The sequence below is a fragment of the Eulemur rufifrons genome, chromosome 2, assembly GCF_041146395.1.
Source record: "Eulemur rufifrons isolate Redbay chromosome 2, OSU_ERuf_1, whole genome shotgun sequence".
NCBI lineage: Eukaryota > Metazoa > Chordata > Mammalia > Primates > Lemuridae > Eulemur > Eulemur rufifrons.
In genome coordinates, this window is record NC_090984.1 from 29,971,681 (window position 1) to 29,998,576 (window position 26,896).

The 26,896-nt window shown below is 35.3% G+C and overlaps 1 protein-coding gene across 1 annotated transcript in view; it reads left to right on the forward strand.

Moving 5' to 3' along the window:
* The window catches only part of DENND4A (DENN domain containing 4A), a 109,850-nt gene extending 83,361 nt beyond the window's left edge, over positions 1 to 26,489 (forward strand). The window contains exons 25-34 of the mRNA XM_069482664.1: positions 9,564 to 9,744; positions 13,779 to 13,873; positions 14,373 to 14,548; positions 14,644 to 14,787; positions 15,850 to 16,048; positions 16,601 to 16,855; positions 18,361 to 18,478; positions 19,093 to 19,255; positions 19,421 to 19,485; positions 26,134 to 26,489. Coding sequence (XP_069338765.1) covers positions 9,564 to 9,744; positions 13,779 to 13,873; positions 14,373 to 14,548; positions 14,644 to 14,787; positions 15,850 to 16,048; positions 16,601 to 16,855; positions 18,361 to 18,478; positions 19,093 to 19,255; positions 19,421 to 19,485; positions 26,134 to 26,270 — 1,533 coding nt within the window. The 3' untranslated portion in view covers positions 26,271 to 26,489. The remainder of the gene's footprint in view (positions 1 to 9,563; positions 9,745 to 13,778; positions 13,874 to 14,372; positions 14,549 to 14,643; positions 14,788 to 15,849; positions 16,049 to 16,600; positions 16,856 to 18,360; positions 18,479 to 19,092; positions 19,256 to 19,420; positions 19,486 to 26,133) is intronic.
* The last annotated feature ends 407 nt before the right edge of the window (positions 26,490 to 26,896 follow it).

Genomic DNA, 26,896 nt, shown 5'->3' on the forward strand with positions numbered 1-26,896 from the left:
CTCAGCAAACTATAGACAGGGTAAACTTAAAAACACACCTGCACACATCATAAGCAAACTACTGAAAGTCAAAGATATTCACTTGCTAGTAAGAAAATGTTGAAAAAATATCTTGAAAGCTATGTATGAAAAATTACACATTACCTACAGTGGAATAAAGATTTGAATGACCACACATTTTTCATCATAATCAATGGAGGGAAGAATTCAGTGGAACAATTCATTTAATGTGTTGAAAGAAAAAGACCTGTCAACCCAGAATTCTATATCCAGTGAAAATATTCTTCAGGAATGATGATGAAATAAAGACATTTTCAGGTAAAGGAAAAGCACTCATGAACAGCAGATTTGTTCTATAAGATATGCTGAAGGAAGTTCTTCAAAATGAAGAAAAATGATACCAGAGAGAAACCTGGATCTTCATGAATGAAGGAAGAGTGAAATAAACAGTAAATAGCTGGTTAATGTACAGTACTTTTTGCCTCTTGAATTTTTAAAAATACATTTTTATGAGGTTTTCCATTTGTATAGATGTTTGACAGTAGTAAAGGAACTCACCCCACAGACTTTCATTATATTATTAAATATGAAGTGGTGCAATACTAGCTCTAAGTAGGCTTTAAGTGATTAGATATGTATATTGTAATTCTTAGAGCACCCACTTAAAAATATAATGAAATATACCCAAAAAGCCAATAAAAATATTCAGATTATCTTAAAGAGGGTAGGAAATCTTAAAGAGGGCAGTAATGGGAGAACAGAGAAATAGAAGGTCTAAGTCTAATCATATCAATAATTAAGCTAAACGGACAGGCCTCTAAACACCTCACTTAAAACCAGAAACTGACAAAGAGATTGACAAAAGACCCTATTATATACTGCCTACCAGAAACACACTTTAAATATAAAGAAACAGATAGGTTGAAAATGAATGGAAAAAAACTATACCTTGCAAATAGTAAGCTTCTTGCAAGGTATAGTTGCTGTACCTTACTGTTTCTGTAAGAAACTGTTTCTTACTGTTTCTATACAAAGCTATGAGTAGCTATTTTAATATCAGAGAAAATAGACTTTAAGACAGAGTATTACTGAGAAAAAGAGCAACATTTCATAATGATAAGCCGGGTGTGGTGGTGCACACCTATAGTCCCAACTATTTAGGAAGCTGATATGGAAGGATTGCTTGAGTCCAGGAGTTTCAGGCCAGCCTGGGCAACATAGTGAGGCCCTGTCACTGGGGGAAAAAACCATAATGATAAGAGACAGTTCATCAGGAATACACGGCAATTATCCATGTGTACGCACTAAATCATAGAGCCTCAAAACAATGACACAATAATTGACAGAATTAAAGGGAAGTCTGAAGTCTTGGTAGGACATTTGAAGACCATCTCTCATCAGTTGATGGAACAGCTAACAAAAATTGGTCAAAAAAGATCTGAGCAACAAAATCAGCTACCTTGATCTAATTGACATTTGTAGAATATACATTCAACAGCTACAGAATATACATTGTTTTCAAACGTACTACATGGTATAGTCATCAAGATAAACTATATGTTTGGCTATAAACAAACCTCAGTAAATTGAAAAAGATGCAGAAGTACATTCTAAGAATTATAAGACATTGCTGAGGGATTTTAAAGGAGATTTAAATGAGAGACATTTCATGTTTATTGAATCAAAGAATCAGTATTGTTAAGATGCAATCCTTCCTCAAATTGATACATAAATTCAACACAATCCCTGTCAAAATTCCAGGAGGGTTTTATAGAAACTCACAAGCTGATCCTAAAATTCGTATGGAAAATAAAGGGACCTGGAACAGCAGAACAATTTTGAAAAAGAAAAGCAAAGTTTGAGGACTCACACTTCTCAATTTCAAAACTTACTATAAAGATACAGCTGTTAAGACATTGTGGTACTGGAATAAACAGAGATCAGTAAATCAAAGAATAAAATTGAGATTCCAGAAATAAACCCTTATGTTTATGGTCATTTGAGTTTCAACAAAGAAGCCAAGGCAACTCAATGGGGAAATGATAGTTTTTTCCTCAAATGGTGCTGAGATAATTGGATATCCACATGCAAACACAGTCAGTCCCCTGTATCCAGAGATTCTGCATCTGTGAATTCAACCAACCATATATTGAAAATATTTTTTTAAAGTATAACTAATAATACAAATAGAATAATAACAGTATAGCAACTACTTACATTGTATTAGGTATTGTAAGTAATCTAGAAATGATTTAAAGTACACGGGAGATACAACTATTATGTACCCATAATAATTTTTAAGAAGTATATGAGAGGATGTGCATAAAATATATGTAAATATTACACCATCTTATGTAAGAGTCTTGAGCATCCGAGGGTTTTGGTGTACATAGGGGATTCTGGAACCAATCCTCTGAGAATACTGAGGGGTGACAGTAGGTGAACTTAGACATTCAACTTATACACAAAAATTAACTCAAAATGGATCGGGTGCCTAAATGTAAGAGCTAAAACTATAAAAATTTTAGAAGAAAATATAGGACGAAAATCTTCAAGGCCTTGGGTTAATCAAAGAATTCTTAGGTATGATGTCAAAAGCATAATCTATAAAAGGAAAAAATAAATTAGACATTATCAAAATTCAAAACTTTTGTGCTCCAAAAATACCAGAAAATGAAAAGACAAGCCACAAACTGAGGAAAAAATATGCAAATTACATATCCGGTAAAGGACTTGAATCGATAATATACAAACAACTCATACAGCTCAATGGGAAGTTTAACAACAACCCATGTGAAAAATAGGCAAAGATCTGAATAGATATTTCACCAAAGAAGAAATAGGAATATCTTCTGTTTCTTCTATAAATATGCTAAAAAACACATGAAAGATGCTCAACATCATTAGTCATTAGGAAAATGCCATTTGAAACCACAATGAGATACCATTTCATACCCACTAGAATGGCTGTAATCCAAAAGACAATAAAAATATTAGAGAGGATGCAGAAAAATGAGAACCCTCTTGCAATGCTAGTGGGGATGTAAAATGGTGCAGCCACTTTTCAAAACAACTTGGCAGTTTCTTTAAAAGGTAAGCATAAATTTAAAATATGATAAAATATGACTCAACAGTTTTACTCCTAAGTATCTACCCAAAAGAAATGAAAGTGTACCTTACACCAGAGATTTGCATGTGAATATTCATAACGTTCTTTAGAATAGCCAAAAAGTAGAAACAACCCAAATTGCCATCAACTGGAAAATAGGTAAAATGTGATGTATTTATACAGTGCAATAGTATTCAGCAATAAAAAGTGATAAGATACTGATACATACCAAAAAAATTTGATGAACCTCAGAAACGTTTATGTTAAGTGAATGAAGCCAGACACAAAAGAGCAGATAATGTATGAAATCAATAGATATGAAATGTCCAGAAAAGGCAAATCTATAGAGACAGATTAGTATAGTTGCCTGGGGCTGGGGAGGAAATAGAGATTAACTTTAAATAGGTATGAGGTATCTTATTGGGGTGGTAAAAATGTTTTAAAATTAGAAATGGTCTAAAACTTGGTAAATTTACTATAAAAAATTTTGTACACCTAATATAAGTGAATTTTATGACGTGAATTATACCTCAATAAAGTTTTTTTAAAAAACATATTCTCTGGCCACAATGGAATTGAGTTAGAAATCACTAATAAGAGATCAAGGAAAACCCAAACATACTCCCAGATAATTCATGAATCAAAGATAAAAGCATAAAGGAAATTAGAATATCATTTGGAATGAACAAAAAATGTAACACATCAAAATTTATGGGATACAACTAAGTGGTGCTTAGAGGTGAACTTACAGCTTTAAATGCTTCATTAGAAATGAAGAATGGGCCGGGCGCGGTGGCTCACGCCTGTAATCCTAGCACTCTGGGAGGCCGAGGTGGGCGGATCGTTTGAGCTCAGGAGTTCGAGACCAGCCTGAGCAAGAGCGAGACCCCACCTCTACTAAAAATAGAAAGAAATTATATGGACAGCTAAAAATATATATAAAAAAAAAAAAAAATTAGCCGGGCATGGTGGTGCATGCCTGTAGTCCCAGCTACTCGGGAGGCTGAGACAGGAGGATCGCTTGAGCTCAGGAGTTTGAGGTTGCTGTGAGCTAGGCTGACGCCACGGCACTCACTCTAGCCTGGGCAACAGAGTGAGACTCTGTCTCAAAAAAAAAAAAAAAAAAAAAGAAATGAAGAATGATTTGAAATTAATGATTTACAGTTCTACCGTAAGAAGGTAGAAAAATAAGAATAAAGTAAGCTCAAAGTAAGTAGAAAAAAGGAAATAATATAGAGCAGAAATCAATAAAACTAGAAAGATAAAGTGTATCAATAAAACCAAAAACTGATTTTTTAAAAAGAACAAAATTGACAGATTTTGAATAGCTAGACTGGTTAAGAAAAAGAATGCAAATCACTAATATCAGATAGACTCCAACTTGATACTGCTGCTTTCTCTTAGTAGAGTTATTGTAAAGATTAAAATAATGTTTTTAAAGCCTAGCATAGGCATACTTCGTTTTATTGCTCTTTGCTTTATTGCACTTCACAGATGTCACATTTTTTACAAATTGAAGGTTTGTAGGAACCCTATGTCCAGCAAGTGTATCAGTGCCATTTTTCCACGTGCTCACTTCGTGTCTCTTTGTCACATTTTGGTAATTCTTGCAATATTCCAAACTTTTTTGTCATTATTATATCTGTTATGGTAATATGTGATCACTGATCTTTGATGTTACTATTGTAATAGTTTTGGGGCACCATGAACTGTGCCCATATAAGATGGCAGACTTAATCGATAAATATATATATTCTGACTGCTCCACCAACTGGCCATTCACCTGGCGAGCGCACTCTCCTCAGGCCTCCCTATTCTTTGAAACACAACAGTATTAAAGATAGGCCAGTTAATAGCCCTGCGTTGGCTTCAAAGTGTTCAAATGAAAAGAAGATTTGCATGTCTCTGATTTTAAATCAAAATAGAGAAGCCAGACACAGTGGCTCACGCCTGTAATCCCAGCACTTTGGTAGACCTAGGCAGGAAGATTGCTTGAGCCCAGGATTTGGAGACCAGCCTGGGCAGCACAGTTAAACCCAGTTTCTAAAAAAGCATTTAAAAATTAGCCAGACACCGTGGCATGTACCTGTAGTCCTAGCTACTTGGGAGGCTGAGGCAGGAGGATCAGCTGAGGCCAGGAGTTCCGGGCTACAGTGAGCTATGATCATGCCACTGTCCTGCAGCCTGGGTGACAGAACAAGACTGTCCAAAAAAATAAAATAAAACAGATGGAGTGCAGTGGCTCACACTTGTAATCTCAGCACTTTGGGAGGCCAAGGCAGGAGGATCACTTGAGACCTGGGGTTCAAGACCAGCCTGGGCAACATAGTGAGACCCTGTTTCTACAAAAATTTTTTTAAAAAATTAGCTGGGTGTGGTGGCGCATGCCTGCATCCCAGCTACTCGGGAGGCTGAGGTAGGAGGATTGCTTGAGCCCAGGAATTTGAGGCTACAGTAAACTGTGATTTGCGCCACTGACCTCCAGGCTTAGTGACAGAGTAAGACCCTGTCTCTTAAAAAACAAAAACAAAAAACTTGAAGAAATGAGGAGTTGTTTCTTATTATGGATGAACAAAGAAAGTGGTTTCTTCAGATGGAAACTATTCCTGGTGAAAATGCTGTGAACATTGTTGAAATGACAATAAAGGATTTAGAATAGTATAAACTTAGTTGATAAGGCAATTGGCAGAGTTTGAGAGGATTGACTCCTATTTTGCAAGAAGTTCTACTGTGGCTAAAATGCTGTCAAACAGCACTGCATGCTACAGAGAAATATTTCATGAAAGGAAGAGTCAATTGATATGGCAAACCTTTTCAATTGATGTTGTCTTCTTTTAAGAAATTGCCATGGCCACTGCAACCTTCAGCAACCACCACCCTGATCAATCAGCAGCCATAACATCTAGGCAAGACCCTCTACCAGCAAAAAGAGTACAATTTGCTGAAGGCTCACATGATCATTAGCATTTTTTAGCAATAAGTATTTATTAATTCAAGTGTGTACATTGTTTTTTAGATGTAATGCTATTGTATACTTAATAAACTACAGTGTAGTATAAATATAACTTTTATATGCTCTGGGAAACCAAAAAACTTGTGATTTGCTTTATTGCAACATTTCCTTTATTGTGGTAGTCTGGAACCAAACCCTCAATATCTCAAAGGTATGCCTGTATGGTATTTAATCCATTGAAGGCACTAAATAAATGATTATTCTTGTCATAATCAATGAAATTTATAGACTAATATTATTTTATGTGTAGAGAATGTCTCCCAATGTAAAATTATTCTATTTTTAATCTTCTACTCGTACCTGCATAATTTATAGTTAGAAATATTTAACTATTCTACTTACTCTTTATACCAAGTAATTCTTTTTTGAAGAAATAGCAACAAGACCTCTAGTTTAGGATGTTAAAATACACATTTGTCTTCCCTCCACAAAATCCCATTAAAGTGACAGAAAAATATGAGAATATAATAAATCCATTATAGCAATGAGGATAGAAAAGTATGCCATCAGGAGATCAGTAATTTCAGACCTTTCTGAAAATTAGAAAGCAAATGAAATTGGTCTGATGCAGATGCCTGGGTATAGAAGCTATAGCCTCCAAAATAGTCATAAGACCAACTACCAAGATGAGAACTGTTCTTAATGAAGCCCAGATGTTGTAACTATAATGACAGGTCTAGGTATAAATAGGCAGGTAATTAAAAGACTACTTAAGGAATAGTTAGGCTAGATACTGCTTTTCTTCTTACAGGAGTGGTTAACTAGGAAATTAGAGTAAGATGGGACATCCCATCTCAAAAAAGGTATGAGATCTATCAGGACTAAGAGTGAAGGGGAGATTCTAAGGACAGGCATTGAGATGAGGGAGGAACAAAGTAGAGTTCAAAGTAATTTCAAAACTCCATAATCAAGGGCTGGGTTTAGTGGTTTACGCCTGTAATCCTAGCACTTTGGGAGGCCAGGGCAGGAGGATTGCTTGAGCTCAGGAGTTTGAGACCAGCCTGAGCAAGAGTGAGACCCCATCTCTACAAAAAATAGAAAAATTAGCCGAGCATGGTGGCACATGCCTGTAGTCCCAGCCACTCAGGAAGCTGAGGCAGGAGGATCACTTGAGCCCAGGAGTTTTGAGGTTGCAGTGAGCTATGATGATGTCACTGCATTGTAGCCTGGGTGACAGAGTGAGACTCTGTCTCAAAAAAAAAAAAAAATTTCCGTAATCAGCCCAGAACTTTTGTAGTTGTTGTTTTTGGTGGCGGTGGTGGTGTTTGGAAAGCCCCACTCTACTTAAAATATACTGAAATCTAAAGTATCCACCAACCAAAGTAAAACTTACCTTCCTTTGTCTCTCCTGTAAGTTTTCTTCCTATTTCCCATCCATGCACTCTAAAGAGCAGCTTGCTTGCTGAAATATTTGCTCACATTCAGCTCTGCCATTCAAGGGAGAGGCTTATTATGGAAACAGACTTTTACAGCTGCTGAGTAAACTCACAATAACTAAACATATTTATCAACTTAGTCTTTCATTGATAAGTGGACAGTCATTTTTATAAATTCCCAGGAAGAATTTGATAAAAACTTGATGCCCAACTTAAAAAACATTCTTAGAAAGCTGGAATAGAAAGAAACTTAGTTAATACAATTTTTTGATAAAGTATCAACAAACTGCCTTTAACAGTGAAACATCATAATTATTTCCTTTAAAATCAGTATCAGGGCAAGGAAGTATGCTAACACCTGTGCCATTCAACAGTATTCTGGATATTCTAACAATGCCAGAAGATAAGGAAAAGAAATGAGAGATAAAAACTGTTGCAAAAGAATTAATAAGGCTAGGCGTCCACCTGTAATTCCAGCACTTTGGGAGGCCAAGGTGGGGTGATTGCTTGAGGCCAGGAGTTCAAGACCAGCCTGAACAACATAGCAAGACCCTGTCTCTCTACAAAAACTTTTAAATAAAAGAATTAATAAAGCTCAATATTCTCATAAATGAAATTACTATCACTGAAAAAACCATTTGAAACAGTAAGGTGGCTAGAAACAAGATAAACATTTAAAAATAACTTTCCTGTATATGACAATAGCCAGTAAGAAAAGTATTGAAACTTGAGCAAATTCACTGTAACACAAACATAAAATGTCTGGAAGTAAAACTAACGTGAAATGTATAATACCTATATGAGTAAAACCATAATTACTGAAGGACATAATGTAGTGATGGATTCAGTCTTGTAAAGGTATCAGTTCTTCCCAAATTAATCTAGTCAGAATAGTCTAATTAAAATTTTAAAAACCCAAAAAACAACTAAATTCCAGGGTGACTGAAAAAACAAGCCCCAATTTTAGCTGCTTTAAGATTGATCTAGAAGAGAAGTGCATGAGAATAATCAAGAAAATTTTGAAAAAGAAAAATGTGGACTGCCCTCTAAAATATCAGAACGTGCTAAAACTGTAATTAAGATAGCATGCTAATTAATGTAGAAGAAGATAAATGAACTAGTAGAATGGAGGAATATCCAGAAATAAAACTGTGTATTGTAGAAGTTTGGCATATGAAAAAATAGCATTTCAAATCAGTGAAGAACAAGATAATATTAAATAAATGTATTGGTATAATTAGGTATCCATTTGGGAAAAGTCAGATTCCTGCCCCACACTGAACAAAAAAATCGTAGATGGTTTAGATATCTAAGTGCAAAATTATAAAGGTATTTTTTAAAAGGAGATATTTTTATCATTTTGGAGAAAGATTCCTTAGAAAGATACCAACCTTGGAACCCGTAGAAGATGAAAAGATTTTATTATACCTACCACAGAAGGGTCTGAAACAACAACAAAAAAGATTTTACTACATGAAAATGTTAAAGCCCTATGTGATTAAAAATAACAACAATATGCATACACATGACTAGGAAAAAAAATAAGTTGTATTATCTGGGTAGTGGAATTACAGGTATTTTAAAAAGTTTTTTCATTCAAAAATCTGTTATCTACCAAATTTTCTTATGTATTACTAACATAACCAGAAAAAAATTACTTCAGTGTTCTCAAAAATGAAAACTAGAAATATATATCTTTGAAACTTAAATTGTGGAAAAGAATAAAATGTAATTCTAATGGTATTATCTTAGATTGGATGCCTTTCCTTGGCAGGAAGGAAAATTAACAATAAATGTACGTTAAAAGTCAACAAGATTATCTTACTAACTGGTATATACTTTGCTCAAACTAAAAAATGATTCCTTAAAAATTCATCTCCAGCACATTTGCCCAAATCAGCATGGCTTTGTAAAATTGGTTGGTTTTTTTTCTCTAGAAGTTGTGATGTTGATTCAATCGATCATCTGGGTAGTTAGATAACGGGTGTTTCTTCTGCCTTAGAAGTGACTTTTTAATAATTAATTTTAAATGTGAAGAAAATTAAGCTTATAATTATATCCTTAGGATCAAAGTTCTGATCGTACCAGTCTTTCTTCAGTGGGAGCCCAGGATTCTGAATCTACCTCTTCAACAGATGAAAATGAGTTGGAACAAGCCAGTTCCTCCCAAGAGACCGGTGCCACTTCAGGGACTAAGGGAGTTGATCTCAGCCGAACAAACCTAGAAAGTTCTGCCTCCTTAGAAGGTTTGACCAAACAGTTCTGTTTTAGTGCATTTGATTTGTAGTTTTATTTGAATTGTAGTACCTTTACTTTTTTATGATTAATTTTATTTTTTCATTTTGTAAAAGATTTACATAGCTCCAAAGTCAAAACAATAATGCCCAAGGCACTTACAAAGAAGTCAAACATCCATCCCCACCCCCTCATCCCATTTTCTCCCTGTCCCTAGAAGCAACCATTTTTACTCATTTTTGGTTTATCATTCCATTATTGCTTTTTTAAAAAATATAGGTGTAGGTATATGGACGTGCACACCCATGTGTGTGTGTGTGTGTGTGTGTATATATATATTCTTATTACCTCAAAAGTAGCATACTGTAAACTGTCCCACCCCTTGCTTTTTTCACTTAATGTATCCTGAAGATCATTCCATAGCATCACAACCCCCCATTCATTTTTACAGCTGCATAGTACAAAATTATAAACTTATGCATCATGTGTAGATACATCAGAATTTATTTTAACTTCTTCCCTATTAATAGACATTAAGTTTCCAGACTTTGTAATGCTATAATGCATATATGTCGTATTATATTTTTACCAGTGTATCTTTGGAAGATACTTCAGAATTCTTCCTTGAAGTGATATTGCCAAGTTCCCTTCATCAGGCTATTTTGCATTCTCACTGGCAATATATGAGAGTGCCTATTCCCCCTCAGCCTTGTCAACAAAATATGTTGGCAAACTTGGATTTTTGCCATCTGATAGGTGAGGAATGTATTTCAGTTTAGTTTTCATTTATAATCTCTTATAAATAAAGTTGAGAATCTGTTTATATGTTTAAGGACCATTTGTATTTATTTTTCTGTGGACTGTCCTTTACCTGTATTTCAGTTGTGGGTCCTTTCTTTCTTTTAAGTTTTAGTAGCTCTTTTTATATAGGAAATTAATCCTTTGTCTCTTATATAAGTTGTAGGTAGTTTATCCAAGTTTGTCAAATTTAGTTTTGTTGGGGTTTTTGTCATGTGTAAGCTTTAAATTTTATATCATCAAATTTATCGGTCTTTTCCCTTATTGCTTCTGGATTTTGAGTTGCTACGAAAGGTTTCTCCTTTCCTATGTTACAAAGGAATTCACCATTGTTTCCTTCTGATACTTACCTGCTTTCCTTTTTAACCTTTTCTGGAGTCAGCAGAATTTTTCTGTAGTGGAGTCATATGATAAATATTTTAAGTTGTCATTTTCTTTTTTTAAGCAACACTTTACAATGTAAATACCACTCTTAGCACAGGACCACACAAAACAGATTTGACCCCTGATTTACATATTTGATCCACTTGAAATTTATTCTGGTATGTAGTGTGAGGAGTGGATCTAATATATTTTTTTCAATTGTACTTTTGCTCTTTTGAAGAGCTTTTATTGTGGAAATTTTCAAACATATACAAAAGTAGAGGGGAATAGCATAATGAACCCCCATGTATCCTTTAGCTGACTTCAGCAGTTATCAACAAATGGCCAGTCTTGTTTTACTTATTCCTATCTCTTGCTGCCAGCATTTTTTCTTTCCTCATGGATTATTTTAATCTCAGATAACACATAATTTTATTCATAAATAGTATGTATCACTAAAAGACTTTTATGTTGTTTTATTTATTTATTTATTTATTTTGAGACAGAGTCTCAACTCTATTGTCTGGGCTAGAATGCCATGGCATCAGCCTAGCTCACAGCAACCTTAAACTCCTGGGCTCAAGCGATCCTTCTGCCTCAGCCTCCCGAGTAGCTGGGACTACAGGCATGCGCCACCATGCCCAGCTAATTTTTTCTATATATATTTTTTAGTTGTCCAGCCGATTTCTTTTTATTTTTAGTAGAGATGGGGGTCTCTCTCTTCCTCAGGCTGGTCTCAAACTCCTGAGCTCAAACGATCCACCCTCCTCGGCCTCCCAGAGTGCTAGGATTACAGACGTGAGCCACCACACCCGGCCTGTTATTTATTTTAAACTATTAAAGTATAAATTATAATGTGTAGCTTTTTATATATGTAAATAAATTTCATAAATTGAGTACACCTGAGTAACCAGCATTCAGCTCAAGAAATAACATTCATAGCATCTAGAACCCTTTCTCATGCCCATGTCTACTCCCTTCACAGGTAAACGTTATCTTAACTTATGACACTATAGCTTAGCTTGGCCATTTTTGAACATTTTATGGACTCATACAGTATATGTCTTTTGTGAAGCATTCAGTTTTTGAAAACATAATTATAATACCATTATCATACTTTTAAAAATATGATAATATTTATCATATAACATATGAAATATTTAGTTTCAAATTTTCACAGCTATCTCATAAAGTTTGTTTTATAGGTGGTTTGTTCAAATTGGGATCCATACAAAGTCCACATGTTACATTTGGTTGATACGTCTATTGATTTTCTTTTATTCTCCTTCCTATCTTTCTTTTTCTCTCTCACCATATATTTATGAAGAAATCAGGTGATTAGCCGCCTCCCTCCTTTTCTTCCCCAACATACAAGAATAGTTGGTTGTCTAAGCAAATAAAATCAGACTTACAACCTGATGTGTGTATATATATATGTGTATATATACACATGTACACACGTATATTTTGAGATAAGATCTCACTCTGTTGCCCAGGCTAGAGTGTGGTGGCACGATCATAGCTCACTGCAGCCTTGAAGTCCTGGGCTCAAGGGATCCTTCAGAGTAGCTGGGACTACAGGCGCATGTGCACCACCACGCCCAGCTAATTTTTTAATTTTTGTTTCTTTTGTAGAGACAGGGTCTCGCTATGTTGCTCAGGCTGGTCTTGAACTCCTGTCCTCAAGCAATCCTTCTGCCTTGACCTCCCAAAGTGCTGGGATTGTAGGCATGAGCCACCATACCCAGCCTGATTTGTATTTATTAGCATGAATGTTCTGAGCTGTAGAGTAATTAGATACAAAAGGTAGGCTGCCCACATAAATGATTGTATTCGTCAAGGCTGATAGAAGGTATTAGAAAGCAATTTTGAGCTGGCTATGGCAGAGGATTACAGACGTTATTGGGGGAAGCATCAAGGGAAGAACTGCATTTACCACCAGCTCTAAGCATCTTAAAGGATAGTGTGAGGCTTTAGCTCCTTCTCTCTCTGCCTCTGTAAGGAATCTCTGTGTGGCAGGGACTAAGGCCAGAGGAATCTGTTTTTTCTCGTTGTCATTTGTTTGCTGAATCAATCAAGTCATTAGTCTGGATCATACTGATTGCATCCCCATGGTGGTGTTTAACATGTTTTTGTATCGCCTCTATTTCTTGTGAACTGGTAGTTTATACCATTGCTTTTTCACATTTATATTTATGAAAATATCAGCATTCATTCATAAAATTTAGTAATGACAGGAAAAACGTGTGGAGAAGGTATAGATCACCCACCTCCAGTTTTAATAACAAGATATAGCCATTGTCAGCAACTGATTTGACCACAGATCTCCCCTTACTTTTTTGTTGTTGTTTTAATACCTACTAATATCGCATTGGTCTTAAGAATTTACTTGGGAACTCTTCCCTAGTGTTTAAGAGCAAGATTATTATACCAGTTCTCCAAAGCCCCTTATAAGGAGAGAATTGCCACTAAATCTTTTCATAATTTGAAATTAAGATTCACTATTTTATACTTTTTAGACGTTAGCACTAAATACTTTCCTATATTTTAAACATGAAAAAATAGAAAGAGCACAATAGTAATTACTAATAACTGGAGTGCTTTCTAGCCTATATACGCAAAGTGTTTAATAAGTGAATGATGAATGACTACACGTAGCATGTGGGGATCAGTAGAATTAGAACACATTTCCTTAGGTTTGTACTCAAAAGTACATGCACTGAAAAACTTTTTTTCATTATTTATTTGTTTTTCCTAAATTACCTTTAACATTTTGACTAGAACATGTTAACATTTTATCTGAAAATTTATGGAAGTGAAAAATTTTTGTATCTTTTCTCTGTGATTTTAATGGTTTTGCTTTTTGTTTTTCAATAATGAACAGGATCCCTGTCAAAGTTTGCCTTACCTGGGAAATCAGAAGTGACATCTTCCTTCAACACAAGTAATCCAAATATCTTCCAGAACTATGCAATGGAGGTACAATTTTATTGAAAAGAAAAACTTTCATGTACTGCTTTATAAAATTTACATTTCTTAGGTATTTATAGTCCCAGGTACAGTAATAAAAGTTAAATATATAGCATCTAAAATTTCAGGATGTATATTGCATCTGAATAAAGTTAAAATCCAGCTTTTGGATATCCTGTATTTCAGATTATTGAAGTCATACTACTTTATGAGGATAATAAAGTTTACTTTTCGATTTATAAAACCACAGCAAATTTTATTGTAATAATAGAGAAAATGCTCACTTAAATGCAAGTTTCCCTTTCAGGCAAAAATTTTAGAATAGATTTAGCTGAAATAGTTAACAATGAGTGTAATACGTAATGCACTAAATGTAATCCAGTTTTTGTTTGTCACATCTGAATCCTTCTGAGTTGTAATTTTCCAATAAATTTATGAATTGAAATGGCTTTCAATTCGTAATATGCATTAACTAGCTTGCTTTATAAAGTGCTGTCTTCTCCCATAGGTTCTCATCTCAAGTTGCTCTCGGTGTAGAACTTGTGATTGTCTTGTCCATGATGAGGAAATCATGGCTGGCTGGACAGCAGATGATTCAAATCTCAATACTACATGCCCATTCTGTGGCAATCTTTTCTTGCCCTTTCTGAATATCGAAATAAGAGACTTAAGACGACCTGGAAGGTAATATGGTGGGGTTTTTTTTTTTCTAAACGTTTAAGCATCATGTTTCCTAGAATATCTCTTTTCTCAAAAAGTTCCTTTTATTCACATTACAGATACTTTTTGAAGTCAAGCCCATCTACAGAAAATATGCGCTTTCCATCCTTTTCAAGTCAGACAAGGCCATCTTGCATTTCAGCATCAGTCTCTGGTCTTGACACATCTGCTATCTCTGTTCAAGGGAATTTTGCTCTAAATAGGTAATTATGATTACGTGGAACTATATTTTAACAACATATATTACATGTTTTAGAAGTATGACAGAAAAATTAGCTGACCATTTCGAAGTTTAAATTTCTGTGAATAATAGATTCATAATCTTAAGTTGTTACTCCTAATTAAAGCAATATTAAAATTCTCCAATAACCTGAATGTCTATGAACAGTTATATGTTACGCTTTATTAATCCCCAGAGTTTAAGCTATATATGTATGATAATGTTTACTAGTGTTTTAGAGGTAATAAAACAAAATAAAGGTAAAAAAAATCTATAGTCCACTTCAAGCTTATAATGATCATCTTTTTCCTATATCCATCTCTTTAGGAATTAAGGCAATACTAACTTCTACTTTGGAATATTTAATCTTCTACTTAGAAATATGTAATAATCTAAGAAAACATTTGGAGCTAACACAGATAGGAACTTTAAAATTAAACTAAGACTTATAAAGTAAGCCTAGTAGTAAATCTATACTTAGGACAATTATGGAAATTGACTCCATTTTGTAGAAGTGCCAAATAAGTTACGTATAGCTGGACAGATGAAGCCGTATTGGTAGTTGCATGTGCACAAAAATGCCTATATAGTATTGGCAGGTTAACATGACCTGTTTGATCTTGAATACTTAAGCAGTGAAACCAAAAATCTGTGTGTGCACCTTCTTTCATCATAGGTCTATTGTAGCCCTTAGTCTTTGACTGTGTCCTGGTAGGTTGTATCTCCTGAAGGAGCATGTGCCTGTTTTCTCTGCTTTGTATCCCCAGGTCCTATTTAGTGTGCTTCCTGCTGTAAAAGTCCACGAAGTGTTTTGAATAAATGAATAAATTTTGAATATTTAAAGTTCACTTGATAAAAAGGAAGTGTAGCATAACTATACTACTTAAAAATGTATCTTATTTCCCAGCTGAAGCCTGAGAAACATATCCCCTTTGATTTATTTTACTGTGTCCAGCTCTAATTCTAAAGAGAAAACATAATTCTTCTAGATGAAATAAAGTAAATCTAGACACTGATACACTTTTTTCTTTTTTCAACGCCTAAGCAAATCTAAACTGCAGGAAAATTCCTGTGCCCGAAGTATTCAGATCCCTGCTAATGGATCAAAAACAGCTGTGTCAAAATGTCCAATATTTCCAATGGCCAGGAGTATTAGTACTTATGGCCCCTTGGATAAGGAAGATACTGGAGGAAAGAAGCTCATTTCTACGGGCAGCCTGCCAGCTACTTTACAAGGAGCTACGGTATGTATTTTTGGTGTTTTTTCTAATTTGGAAATCGATCATTCACATATGATTTTGTTCCTTTGTCCTAAGTAGCCTATTTAGCTTCAATTTCATTATTACCAAGAAGAATCTCTTATCCCATGATATAATTATATTACCTCTCTACTCATATGAAGATCATTGATAAGAATTTTTTTTTTTTTTTGAGAGACAAGATCTTGCTATGTTGCCTAGGGTTGGGGTGCAGTGGCATCATCATAGCTCACTGCAACTTCAAACTCCTGGGCTCAAGTGTTCTTCCTGCCTCATTCTCCTGGGTAGCTGGGACTACAGGCACATATCACTGCACCTGGCTAATTTTTTTATTTTTTATAGAGGCAGGGTCTTGCCATGTTGCCCGGGCTGATCTTGAACCCCTGGCTTCAAGCGATCCTTCTGCCTCAGCTTCCCAAAGCACTAGAATTGTAGGTGTGAGCCACTGTGCCTGGCCCATTGACAGGAATTTTTTTTAAATGGGTTAGTAGTAGTCATTCTTGCATTTGCCATTTATGGATTTTGTTTATTCCACAGGACTCTTTAGGATTAGAATGGCACCTTCCAAGCCCAGATCCTGTCACTGTTCCATACCTTAGTCCTTTAGTGGTGTGGAAGGAACTTGAAAGCTTATTGGAAAATGAAGGTGATCATGCAATAACAGTGGCAGACTTTGTGGACCATCATCCAATTGTTTTTTGGAACCTGGTGTGGTATTTTAGACGTCTTGACTTACCCAGTAACTTACCTGGATTGATTCTTTCTTCTGAGCACTGTAACAAGTATTCAAAGGTATGAGAGTAAACATTACTTAAAAGGCAATGCTGCTGTCACCATTGTAATGTTTGCATATTCCTAATGACAAAAAAGTGAGGTTTGTTTTTATGCTAAGTGTTTTTAATAACCATCTGAATCACTAGATAAACAGAATTGTTTTAGTTTATTTACAAATAATTTGTTCTTACATCCAGCAGTTAAGACAGTCTTTTTTTAGCCTCCTCCCAAAATTTACACAGTGTGCTTGAATTTTTGTTGTAACTTCAAGAATAAACTGGAAATGACTCTTACGAGAAGGGTTTGTGAGTAAGCCCCACTCATATCTCATACCTCCTTCAAAAACAAGCCTAACACTTTTGTTTTAGGAGGATGTCTGTACAGTACTGTCCCCCCTTATTTGCAGTTTTGCTTTCTGCGGTTTCAGTTACCCGTAGTCAACTGCAGTTTGAAAATATTAAATGGAAAATTCCAGAAATGAATAAGTCATATGTTTTAGATTTTGTGCTGTTCTGTGTAGCATGATGAAATCTCTTACTATCCCATTCGGGATGTGAATCATCCCTTTGTTCAGTGTATTCATGTTGTATACCCTACCGGCTCACTGATCACTTAGTAGCCGTCTTGGTTATCAGATCGACTGTCGCAGTATCATGGTGCCTGTGTTCAGGTAGCTCCTGTTTACTTAGTAATGCACAAAGCACGAGAGTAGTGATATTGGCATATTGTTATAACTATTCTATTTTATTATTGTTAATCTCTTACTGTGCCTAACTTATAAGTTAAATTTTATCATAGGTATGTATGGATAGGAAAAAATATATGTAAGGTTCAGTACTATCTGCTGTTTCAGGCATCTTCTGGGGGTCTTGGAATGTATCCCCAAGGATAAGAGTGGGCTACTGTAATTCATATTGCAATCATGTGCTACCATTCTCTTTATTCCTTTACTCTGAATTTTTGCTTAACATTTAGGCAATTAGTTATATGTTCATTTGTGTTTTTGATAATCTTGCTGTATAAAAGTGTTTTTACTTTCTCATATGCTGCCACTGCCACTAAATGGCAGTCTCTAAGTTCAAGAATTTTGTCTTCTCCCTTCTTGTACTTCATGCCTATGGTTGTGCATGTGACCTAGATTTTCATTACATCATAAACAAATGACAAAGATGTTAAGTCAGTCAGAGTTAATCTGGGCTAGGTCTTGTGTTAAGAATAGGACTACTGGATTCATCTTTCTGTGGACTCTCAATCATGAGCAGGGGCAAAATTAGCTCTTCATGGCACTCTTTCTCACTGGTCTTAAATGCTTTGTTAAATCTGCTACTTTAGAGATTATTAGCTTCTCAACTCAGCCTATCTTTCTTCAATAGGTATCAAGTACATATAAATCAGTCATTTTGTGTTTTCTTTTCTCTCTTGCACATATACATCCTAAAAAAATTTAGAAGATTTTATAAAATATTTACCAAAAATTATCATGTAAAGATCATTAATGAATGTTTGGTTATTCTACAACACAGATCCCCCGACACTGTATGTCTGAAGATAGTAAATATGTTTTAATACAAATGTTATGGGACAACATGAAATTACATCAGGATCCAGGACAGCCCTTGTACATCCTCTGGAATGCCCACAGTAAGTGCCATCGTGGAATGACGACTTCATTCTTATTAGAGTAATCTCTACTTGCTTTAAATAGCCTAAACTGACTGACTTTTATTTTACTCTACTACTTTTTGTCTTACAGGTCAAAATCGTACTCTTTTATTTGAGAGTGAGTGTTAAGTTTGATTTTTTTAGTGCTACCTTCTGTGGAGGTCAAAGTTTTTTTTGGTTTTGGTTTTGGTTTTTTGAGGGGTGCTGTGTATGTGATGGCGGGGTTGGTTGTGTTTTGTAGAATTCAGCTTTCAGCGCATTGCTTGTCCCGATTTCTTCTTTCTACTTATTTTTTATTTGTTTCCATCCCAGGCTGCTGATGTAGGATTTCAAGGGCTGTATTAAGGGAAATAGTATTTTTATTTATTGTCTACTTGAGACCACAAAAAGCCTTAGGTCTTTTTTTGTCATTATTTGTCTTAGTTTTTTTTTCCTTTTTTGCTTTCTTCATTAGATTTCTATTCCTTTATCTTTTGCTCTTAATTTATTTTTAGTGCTTTGTAACTTCTTTAATATCTGTAAGTTGCTGCTTAATTTCTTTCTCCTTTCCTCACAGAATATTTTCCTTCATCTGCTCTTTTATTCTTCTACAGCCCAGAAGTATCCAATGGTCCATTTATTACAAAAAAGTGATAATTCATTTAGCCAGGAACTGTTGAAAAGTATGGTCAAAAGCATTAAAAGGAATGATGTCTATGGACCAATGAGTCAGATATTAGAGACACTGAATAAGTGTCCACATTTTAAAAGACAGAGGTAAGTCATTCTCTTAAATAAATATATTGCTCCTCTAAGAAAATTCATATTGTTTGCTTAGTAATTTGTTAGAATATCTCATGCTTATGTTAGCATAAAAATTTTTGTAGAACACATATAGACTATATGAATACTAATATTTTCTCTACACCTCTTAACCCCTAGGAGTTTATACAGAGAAATACTATTTCTCTCACTTGTGGCACTGGGAAGAGAAAACATTGATATAGGTAATTTAGCATTGTATATAATATGTAATATCTATGTGGCATGGTGTAGTTTTCAAAGTATTTTTATATTTGATAATTTATATTAATATTAAATTATTTATTAGAATAATTATTTCTTTGGGTTTTTTTGATCTACTGTAAAAGGTACTTTGATACTTTGGTCATGGCAATAATAATGATGATAAATTATAAAAGCTAACTTTTTTTGAGGGCTAACTGTGCGCCTCACACTGTAGTAAGTGCTTTCCATGTATTATCTCATGTAATGCTCCCAGAAGTCCTAGAAGATACATACTATTATCATTTCATATTATTATTGAGAATAGTGAGCATCTGAGAGGTTAGGTAACTCAATCTTAGGTTTCACAGTAAATAATAGAGCCAGATTTGAACAAAGCAGTCTTAATTTTTCCAATCCCTTTTAACTATTGTGTCTTATCATTAATGATATTAAGCTTGTTCAGAAAGAATATAAGGTAGTTAAATATATATTTCAGGAGTTCCCAAACTTTTTTGTTTGATCACCTCCTTCCAATTATTGTGCTTGGACTCTTTTAAGTTTCTCCTTCCAAATCATAAGAAAGGGCAGAAATGGTCCCTGATAGGCAAAAAGAAGAAAATTAGTATTATAGTAGACTTAATTTAATGGCTATCAGGCATTGAGAGACTCAAGCAGAGTTTTGGAATTCTGTTTGTGAATTTATAATATTGTCAATAGGTTGATGAAAATGGTAATTGATATATAAAATTCATCTGATTTGTGGTATCTGACTTTGGTGCCCTACTTAAGCACACTTACCTGTTAATGAGAGAATATATAATGGGTTATGCTTCTATTAGATGATCGTACACTGGTCTTAACAACAACAAGTCTAGTTCTTCAGTAGCATCATTTCAATTGACTTTTAAAGTGCCACAGCCATTTACTAGTGGCACCAGAGTCAAAACTATGATGACGTATAACAAGCATATGCACTATTACAAGTGGCTTAGTCAGACCAAATGAAGCATGAATAGAGAGAGAGCAAGGGCTCTCTCTGGTGGTGCTGGCTTCCCAAGTTCTCTGAGGAAAGTGAGAGAGAGTAGGAGTTAATAAGTGAAGTACAGCAGTGGCCCCCAACCTTTTTGGCATCAGGGACTGGTTTCATGAAAGACAATTTTTCCACAGACTGGAGGTGATGGTTTTGGGATGATTGAAGCACATTACATTTATTGTGCAATCAAACCTCTCCACTAATGATAATCTGTATTTGCAGGTGCTCCCCAGCACTAGCATCACCACCTCAGCTCCACCTCAGATCATCAGGCATTAGATTCTCACAAGGAGCGAGCAACCTGGATCCCTCACATGCGCAGTTTACAGTAGGGTGCGCGCTCCTATGAGAATCTAATGCCGCCGCTGCTCTGACAGGAGTGGAGCTTATGTGGTGATGCCAGTGATGGGGAGCAGCTGTAAATACAGATGAAGCTTCCCCCGCTTGCTCAATGGCCGCTCACCTGCTGTACAGCCTGGTTCTTAACAAGCCATAGACAAGTACCGGTCGGCAGCCTGGGGGTTGGGGACCACAGAAGTAGAGGACTAAAAACAACCATCCTTAACTGGGTATCTGAGGGAGTTATCAGGTGCCATCTGTCCAGCGGTGACCTGTGCCACTGGGAGTTGTCAGTCTTGATGCTTAGAGAGAGATTGTAGAATTTGACAGCAAAGGTATGTGGGTGAAATGGCAAGCATCTTACAGAGTAGCATTATTAGATGAGTATAATATTTTAAATAAATAAACATTTAAAGGACAAAGAGACTAAATTTGGTTAGAAAATAAATCACATGTAGAAGATAGGAGTGAGAAACTGGCTTACACTAAAATGGCCTTAAAATATTTAGCTATAAATCCAAGCCAAATAGAGATCAATGTTTGGTATCTTTATTTTTAAAAAGTATGGGCCAGGTGCAGTGGCTCACACCTGTAATTCTAGCACTTAAAGGGGCCAAGGTGGGAGGATCGCTTGAGGCCAGGAGTTCAAGATCAGCCCGGGCAACATGTCAAGACCCCTGACTCTACAAAAAGTATAAAAAAACTAGCCATGCATGGTGGTGCATGCCTGTAGTTCTGGCTACTTGGGAGGATCACTTGAGCCCAAGAGTTAAAGGATGCAATGAGCTATGATCATGCCACTGTACTCCAGCGTGGGCGATAGAGGGAGATCCTGTCTCTTAAAAAAAAAAAGTATAACTCAGAAATATAATCAGGGAACACTGTACTTGGAAGTCACATTAAGTTGCTGATCACCTACTTGAAATAAAGTTAGAAATAATTAGAGAAGTTCCAATAGAAAGGTAAAAATTACTTAGAATTAAGGAATATTTGATGGAGAAGGCTACAGGAAATGTGGCTGTGTTTAACCTTTAATTTTGCTTGTAAACAAATATTGTATGAATGTATTGAGCTGCCTTTTCTATTAAAAAGAGGAAAAGAATGGGCTGGGCGCAGTGGCTCATGCCTGTAATCCTAGCACTCTGGGAGGCCGAGGTGGGTGGATCGCTCAAGGTCAAGAGTTTGAGACCAGCCTGAGCAAGAGTGAGACCCTGTCTCTACTAAAAATAGAAATAAATTATCTGGTCAACTAAAACCATATATAGAAAAAATTAGCCGGGCATGGTGGCGCATACCTGTAATCCCAGCTACTTGGGAGGCTGAGGCAGGAGGATTGCTTAAGCCCAGGAGATTGAGGTTGCTGTGAGCTAGGCTGATGCCATGGCACTCACTCTAGCCCAGGCAACAGAGCGAGACTCTGTTTCAAAAAAAAAAAAAAAACAGGAAAAGAATGAATAGGTTCAAATTGCAATTGCAGCCAGGGAACTTTGAGCAGAATTTTGTGAATATTTATTGTTTACTCTAATGGTTTTGAAACATGAGACTATTAAAAATAAGAAACTTGACCAATGATTCTGATGTTCAACTGGAAAAATAATAATGCAGGAATAGGGAGGAATCAAAAAATATATAGTAAAAAAATGATAAGGGAATTAAAATGGTATGCTAGAAAATATCTAGTTAACACAAAAGAAGGCAATAATGAAAGACTAGAGGAATAAAAAAAATATGGAAAACAAATGGCAAAGTTGCCGATGTATATCCTACCTTATTAGTAATTACATTCAATGTAAGTTGATTAAACTCTTCAGTTACAAGGAATATTAGAAGAATGTATTAAAAAAAACATGATCCACTATATGCTATGTAAAGGAGACACACTTTGGATTCAATGACACAAACAGCTTGAAAGTAAAAGGATTGGGCCGGGCGCGGTGGCTCACGCCTGTAATCCTAGCACTCTGGGAGGCTGAGGCGGGTGGATCGTTGGAGCTCAGGAGTTCAAGACCAGCCTGAGCAAGAGCAAGACCCCATCTGTACTAAAAATAGAAAGAAGTTAGCTGGACAACTAAAAATATATAGAAAAAATTAGCCGGGCATGGTGGCGCATGCCTATAGTCCCAGCTACTCGCAAGGCTGAGGCAGAAGGATTGCTTGAGCCCAGGAGTTGGAGGTTGCTGTGAACTAGGCTGATGCCACAGCACTCTAGCCTAGGCAACAGAGTGAGACTCTGTCTCAAAAAAAATAAATAAATAAAAATAAATAAAGGGATTGGAAAAGATATTCCATGCAAATAGTACTCAAAAGAAGGCTAGGGTGACTATACTAATATCAGACAAAATAGACTTTAAGACAAAAACTGTTACTAGAGACAAAAAAGAACTGTTATAATAAAAGAATAATCCACTAAGAAGATATAATATTTATAAACATACATGCACATTAGAAGAAAACATAGGTGTAAATCTTTGTGACCTTAGATTAGGCAATGGCTTCTTAAATGTGACACTGAAAGTACAAGCAGATGAAAAAATAAAAAATAAATAAATAATAGAAAAATTGGACATCATCAAAATTAAAAACATTTGTACATCAATGGACACTATCAAGAAAGTGAAAAGACAACCCACACAATGAGAAAAAATATTTTCAATCATATTATCTGAGAAAGGTTTAGTATTCAGTACACATAATGAATTTTTACAACCTGACGAAACAAATAATCCAATTTAAAAATTGGCAAAGGATTTGAATAGGCATTTCTCCAAAGAAGATATACAATGACTATTATAATAAGCACATAAAAAGATGCTCAACATCATTAGTCATTAGGGAAATGTAAATCAAAATCACAATGACATACCACTTCACCCCCACCAAGAGGCTGAGACAGGAGGATTGCTTGAGGCCGGGAGTTTAAGACCAGCCCGAATATCACAGCAAGAACCTGTCTCTTAAAAAACAAAGAAAAAAGAAAAGAAAAAAAGATTGCCTAGATTAAAAAATTTAAAAAAAAAATTTAGCCAGGTGCAGTGGTGTGCGCCTATAGTCCCAACTACTCAGGAGGCTGAGAAGCCCAGGAGTTCTAGGCTGCAGTGAGCTATGATCATACCATTGCACTCCAGCCCAGGCAACAGAGCGAGACCCCCATCTCGAAAGAAAGAAAGAGAGAAAAAGAAAAGGAAAGAAAGAAGAAAATGAAAGAAGGAAGGAAGGAAGGGAGGGAGGGAGGAAGGGAAAAGAAAAGAAGAGAAGAAAAGAAAAGAAAGGAGAAACAGAAAATAACAAGTGTTGACAAGGATGTGGAGAAATTGAAACTTTCATATGTCGCTGTAGGAATTCAAAATGGTGTAGCCACCGTGGAAACAGTTTCCCATGTTTTCAGAATTCTAAACAGAGTTACCATATGACCTGGCAGTTCCACTCCTAGGTATGAACCCAAGAGAACTGAAAACATATGTTCTTACAGAAATTTCTACATGAATGTTGATAGCAACATTATTTATAATAGCCGAAAAGTGCAAACAACCCAAATGTGTATCACCTGATGAATATGTAAACAAAATGTGGCATATTTATACAGTGGAATATTATGTAACCATGAAAAGAGTAAAGTATTGATAAATGCTACATTGTGGACTAACCTTGAAAGCATTATGCTTAGTGAAAGATGCTAGACACAGAAGACTGTACAAATGTGTGATTGCATTTATAGGAAATGTCCAGAATAGACAAATCTGTAGTGATAGAAAGTAGATCAGTGGTTGCAAGAGGCTAGGAGGGGTGAATGGGAAGTGATTGCTAACTGGTATGAGGTTTCTTTTTGGTGAGATGAAAATATTCTGGAATTAAGCAGTGATGATGGCCGTACAGTCTTGTGAATATGCAAAAAAACATTAAATTATATACTTTAAGTTAGTGAATTATATAGTATATGAATTATATCTCAATTTTTAAAAGTTAATCTGACCAAAAAAGGAATATAAAACATTATTTAAAGAATCACTAGAAGGAATTTGCCCTCTAGGAGTTACTGTAATTATAGCAGGGTAATGCTAACACAGGCAGAGATAGAAAAATTGATAATAACGAATAGACAGTCTAAAAAGAAAGATAAATATCTGTGGGAATATAATGTATGATAAAACCAGTTGGGAAAGGTAGACTAGTAAATGGTGTTGGGACAGTCATTCTAGCTGCTTGGGAAAGATGCCATAACTTGCCAAAATCAGGAATAGTGTTCTTTGAGCTAGACCTTTTAACTATAATGAAACAGAAAGGATACCAAGAAAGAGTACTCAGATTGTTTTTATTATCCCTTTATTCTCTACCCAATACAAGCCCAGATCACATTCAGATATTACCCTATCCCTCTGCCAAAGGCAGCATTTCCTTGAAAGTCCAAAGGATTCTGGACCTCCAAGCTGAAGAAGCTCAATCGCTCATGCAGTTGGCCCTCAACTCAAACCAGCCTTCATGGGCATCACTGTGCTCTGTTTCATGGATGTTTTGATGTCTGTCAGCTCCCCAGAGCTTATGGGGTCTTAGTGACAGGCATAATTCGTACCCCATTTGGATCTGTAAGGGGCAAATTTTTCTCCAAAATGTGTTAAAAAGAAGCAAAAAGTTAGCATGATTTTTAGACTGAGAAACTTTTAGCAGAAACTTATAAACCCATGTTCTCCCTTTTTGTCACATGTGAATCATCTTCTGGGAAAGAGGTACACAGACATTGGTACAATGTCCTTAGTAATAAAAGTCACAGTCTAATTAACTTCATCTATTTCCCATGAGAAAAAAAAATCATTATACGGTAATGTCAGAAGATCTTTGTATTTTCCCAGAGGTCTCCCATAATAGGAAGTTTAAGACATGTAGACCAAAATAAATTCTAGTTGGAGCAAAATTTAAATGTAAAAAATGAAACGATGAAAGGACTAGTATAAAAATGTGGGCAAAACTTTGTTAATCCTGGTGGCGAAAGGCCATTATTTTTACTGTTTTTATTGAATATGAAAAGCAAGATACCAAAAAAGTTGTTTATAGTATTTGTTGGTTTTAACATCTGTACTTGATAAAATTAAAAGTTGGCATCTTAAAACTTCAAGTTTCACTGGTCTGTGCAAATCTAGCTGTGATCATTTGGATGGCAAGGAAACTAGAGTTTCCTTCTTGGCCTTTAATTTTGTGGTTCTGTGGTATTACAGAAACTTAATCATTGTCAATGTCAGACATAAATTTCTTTATTCTTTTATTTCTTTATGAATTTTTGCAGATGCTTTTGATAAAGAGTACAAGATGGCATATGATCGTCTCACACCTAGTCAAGTCAAGAGTACGCACAACTGTGACAGACCACCAAGTACAGGGGTGATGGAATGTCGGAAAACCTTTGGAGAACCTTATCTTTAAGATGTGTGTGTATCCATTCAATGTATATTGTATAGTTAATGTATAAAATAACACTTTTAGACTCTCAATTTTTTTCCCCAATTTTTGAAAACTCAAATTGTAAATGGTTCAGAAGGTTCAGATAGCTTATGTACAGAATGTTTTAAGAACAGAATAGTAACAAGTGGGGGGAAAGCTACTTTGTTTCCCATTTCTTTTTGTTTTTCTTTAACTTCCCTGTAATAAGTAATTAAGTATTTTTGTGATGAGGAAATCCCTAAACAAAATTACTTGCCATAAAATAAGACAACTGTTTCATGGTTTCTCTTGGAAGAAACAGATTGAAAAATCATGAATGGAACCTAAACAGAAATGTCAGTTCAAAGAATCTCCTGTTTTCATAGACTATTCAAATGTTTTGACCATGCAGTTGTATTATACATATTTTAAATTGTTTATAGTAAGTTGATATTTTTTTAATTTTTAAATATAATATAGCAAACTTAAAATGAATTTAAACTTATGAAGCAAGCAAGCGCTTATTTTCCTTGTCTGCTGCTATTTGAAATAATTAGTACAGCTGCAGATCTCTCTATATGTATATCTATCTATATATATATTTTTTATTACTTGGGAGAATGAATTTT